This window comes from Ostreococcus tauri (assembly GCF_000214015.3).
Source record: "Ostreococcus tauri WGS project CAID00000000 data, contig chromosome 05, whole genome shotgun sequence".
Classification (NCBI taxonomy): domain Eukaryota; kingdom Viridiplantae; phylum Chlorophyta; class Mamiellophyceae; order Mamiellales; family Bathycoccaceae; genus Ostreococcus; species Ostreococcus tauri.
This window is the reverse complement of record NC_014430.2, coordinates 168105-170760: the sequence shown is the minus strand read 5'-3', so window position 1 is coordinate 170760 and position 2656 is coordinate 168105. Positions and strand designations below refer to the sequence as shown.

Here is a 2656-nt window from a genome sequence, read left to right as displayed (position 1 = left end):
GCGACCGCCCGCGCGCCCGCGACGCCCGCGACGCCGCGCGCGCGCGAGAGACCGTCCTCGAGCGACGACGCACCGAAAACGCCGGAACGATCGACCGCGACGTCGCCGATCAAGGGCGCGCCGGTGCGCGTGCCGGCGAGCGTGCGATCGGTGTACAGACGCATCGATAAGAAGACGTTCTTAGATTGGGGATTGACGAGCGATTGGAGCGTGGATGGACCGCGGAAGCGACGGTCGATCGGGGGCGACGGCGATCGGACGGAGGAGGCGAGCGGAGCGGCGACGGCGAAACGGATCAAGGTGGAGACGGAGGAAGAGGATGGGAACGCGGCGAGTGAAGGGTACGGTGAGATGACGGAGGGATCGATCGAGAAGTTGTTCTTGTTGTTGAGAGAACTGTCGAGCGCGGAGTTGGACGCGCCGTTGCCGGTGCGGACGCCGGTCAAGGGAGAATCGAGCGTCGACGCGTGGTCGGGACTGGACTTATGCGAAGAGAGCACGTTCATCGACGTCGGGAGCGGGTACGGGAAGGTGGTTTTCCACGCCGCGCTCTCGGCGAAGGTTTCAAAGGCGGTCGGGATCGAGTACGTGCCGTCTCGAGCGCAGAAGGCGTCGGAGGTGCAAGCCGAGCTCATGGACGAGACGAGAGCGCTCATGACGGAGGAAGCTCGCGAGCTCGTGTCGCCGCCGCGGTGCGTTCTCGAACAAGGCGATGCCACCACGTACGGCGCGCTGAACTACACACATATTTACATGTACGACCGCGTGTTCAACGAGAAGACACTAGAGCTCTTGGCCAAGCAGCTCAACCGCTCCAAGTATCGCGTGTTGGTCACGTACCAACGGGTCGAGCTCTGGCGCCGTCTCGGCCTGCGTGACTTTGAACACGTGCACTCGTTCACGATGCGCACGACGGGTGGACAAAACTTCAAGGCGTACGTGTTCGTGCGATTGAACGCCTGAGGAGCGAGCTGAGCAACACGACGCGGGATACACGAAACATGCTTGCTGATCTTAGACGATGTAACAATGGTTCTCAATCAAATATACTGTGAATTCGTCACGCCATGGTGATATCTTCTACGCCGAGCTCATCCGTCTCCGCCTTCAACTTGAGCTCCGCTTTGTAAGCTCGAAGCGCCTCGAGCCCGTCTTCCAACACCTTGACGGTTTCTGCATCATCCTTTGCCTTGTATTCTCGAATGAGGGCCTTCAACTCGGTCTCCGTCGCCAACTTGCGCTCCGCTATAGATTTCTTACGTGGCAAACGATTACGAAGCATTTCTTCCATGTTCTTCGCTTCTTCCTCGGACATACCAGCCGCCAAGGCGTTCTCAAACGCGGCGTCTGGCGCCGCTTCGATTTGCTCCTGTTGCCAGTTCGCCAGCCATTCTTCGTCCCAGACGACGCTCGGGCCTTCGGGCTTGTAGTCCGCCGGTAGGATTTCCGCGTCTTCCGGAATGACAACACATCCTAGCGGGATCTTAATGCGCACCTCCGTGGCCTCAACGGTGGCCACGGCGCCGCCGTTGCGCAAGTACACCTGGATCCCTGTCGTAAAAACGTTGTTCCAGAACCAGTACAGCGCCAACCCCGCCGGAACGGTGAGCGAAATGTAACCGATGAAGAACGGCAACAATTTCAACAACACCGACTGATTTTGCATCTCTTTCGTCTTTTCATCCTCCTCCGGTTTCAACACCTCCATGCTGACGAACTGCGAGAGCGTCGTCATGATTGGAAACAGCAAATATAGCGAAGCGTCGTCCCAACCGATCGGCGGCGCCAGGTCCGCGTCGAGCGGGAGTAACCAACTAAGATCTCTCGCGTCCGTAGGTCCTGCGAGAGACGGAAGGAAAAACCAAGGCTCATCGAACGCTCCGTCGATGCCGGCGTTGTTAAACGCCCTGTACAAACCCGCGAGCACGGGGAACGACAGCAGCGCTGGACCGCAGCCGGCGAGCGGATTTACACCGTTCTCCTCGTACACGCGATTGATCTCTTTGTTCATTCGCTCCTGGTCGTCCTCATACTTCTCGCGAATCGCCGCGATCTGTGGCTGCAAGTTCTTCATGTTGAGCGAGCTCACCACTTGATCCTTTGTCAGCGGATACGTCACCATCTTCACCAAAATCGTGACGATGATGATCGCGTTCCCCGTCGGATACGGCACCCCGAGATCTAATAATTGACCCTTGATCGTGAATAATAAATCCTCCAGCGCATTCGAGACCGGGGCGAGCCAACCCTCCATGCGCTGCGGCGCCTGTATCTCTCCGCTCGCAATCTTCGCCGCGCGCTCCTCCGCCTGCACCGCCATCATCGCGTCCCGCATCGACGACCCACCATCGACCGCAATCGCCCCATCACTCACATCGAACACCCGTTCGACCGTCGATCGAACGTGTCCAACGAATTCCATCGCCGACCCGTCCGCCAGGTCGAACGCGCCGCGCGCGTGCCCCGGCGCGTTCATCGCCACCATCCGCGCCGCATCCAGCGCGTGCGCCGCGTCACCGACCCCCACGCCATCGAACGCGCGCGCGCGCGTCCGTCGCCGTCGCCAGAGCGCGCGTCGACGCGCCCACGACCCGACGCCCGAGGTCCTCGCGCGCGCGTCGCTCGATCGTCCCGACGCCGTGTCCGTGGTTCCCGT

At 60.5% G+C, this 2656-nt stretch overlaps 2 protein-coding genes across 2 annotated transcripts; one reads left to right on the top strand and one right to left on the bottom strand.

Moving 5' to 3' along the window:
• OT_ostta05g01150 (Histone methylation DOT1) lies at positions 1-963 on the top strand (the record flags this gene model as incomplete). Its single annotated transcript, XM_022984194.1, has 1 exon — positions 1-963. A coding segment is annotated over one exon (963 nt), but the record flags the coding sequence as incomplete, so codon positions are not given.
• A 97-nt stretch (positions 964-1060) lies between these two features.
• Positions 1061-2476, bottom strand: OT_ostta05g01140 (Membrane insertase YidC/Oxa1, C-terminal; the record flags this gene model as incomplete). Its single annotated transcript, XM_003079162.2, has 1 exon — positions 1061-2476. One exon carries the CDS (start codon positions 2474-2476, stop codon positions 1061-1063), a length of 1416 nt encoding a protein of 471 aa, XP_003079210.2.
• Between the last annotated feature and the right edge of the window lie 180 nt (positions 2477-2656).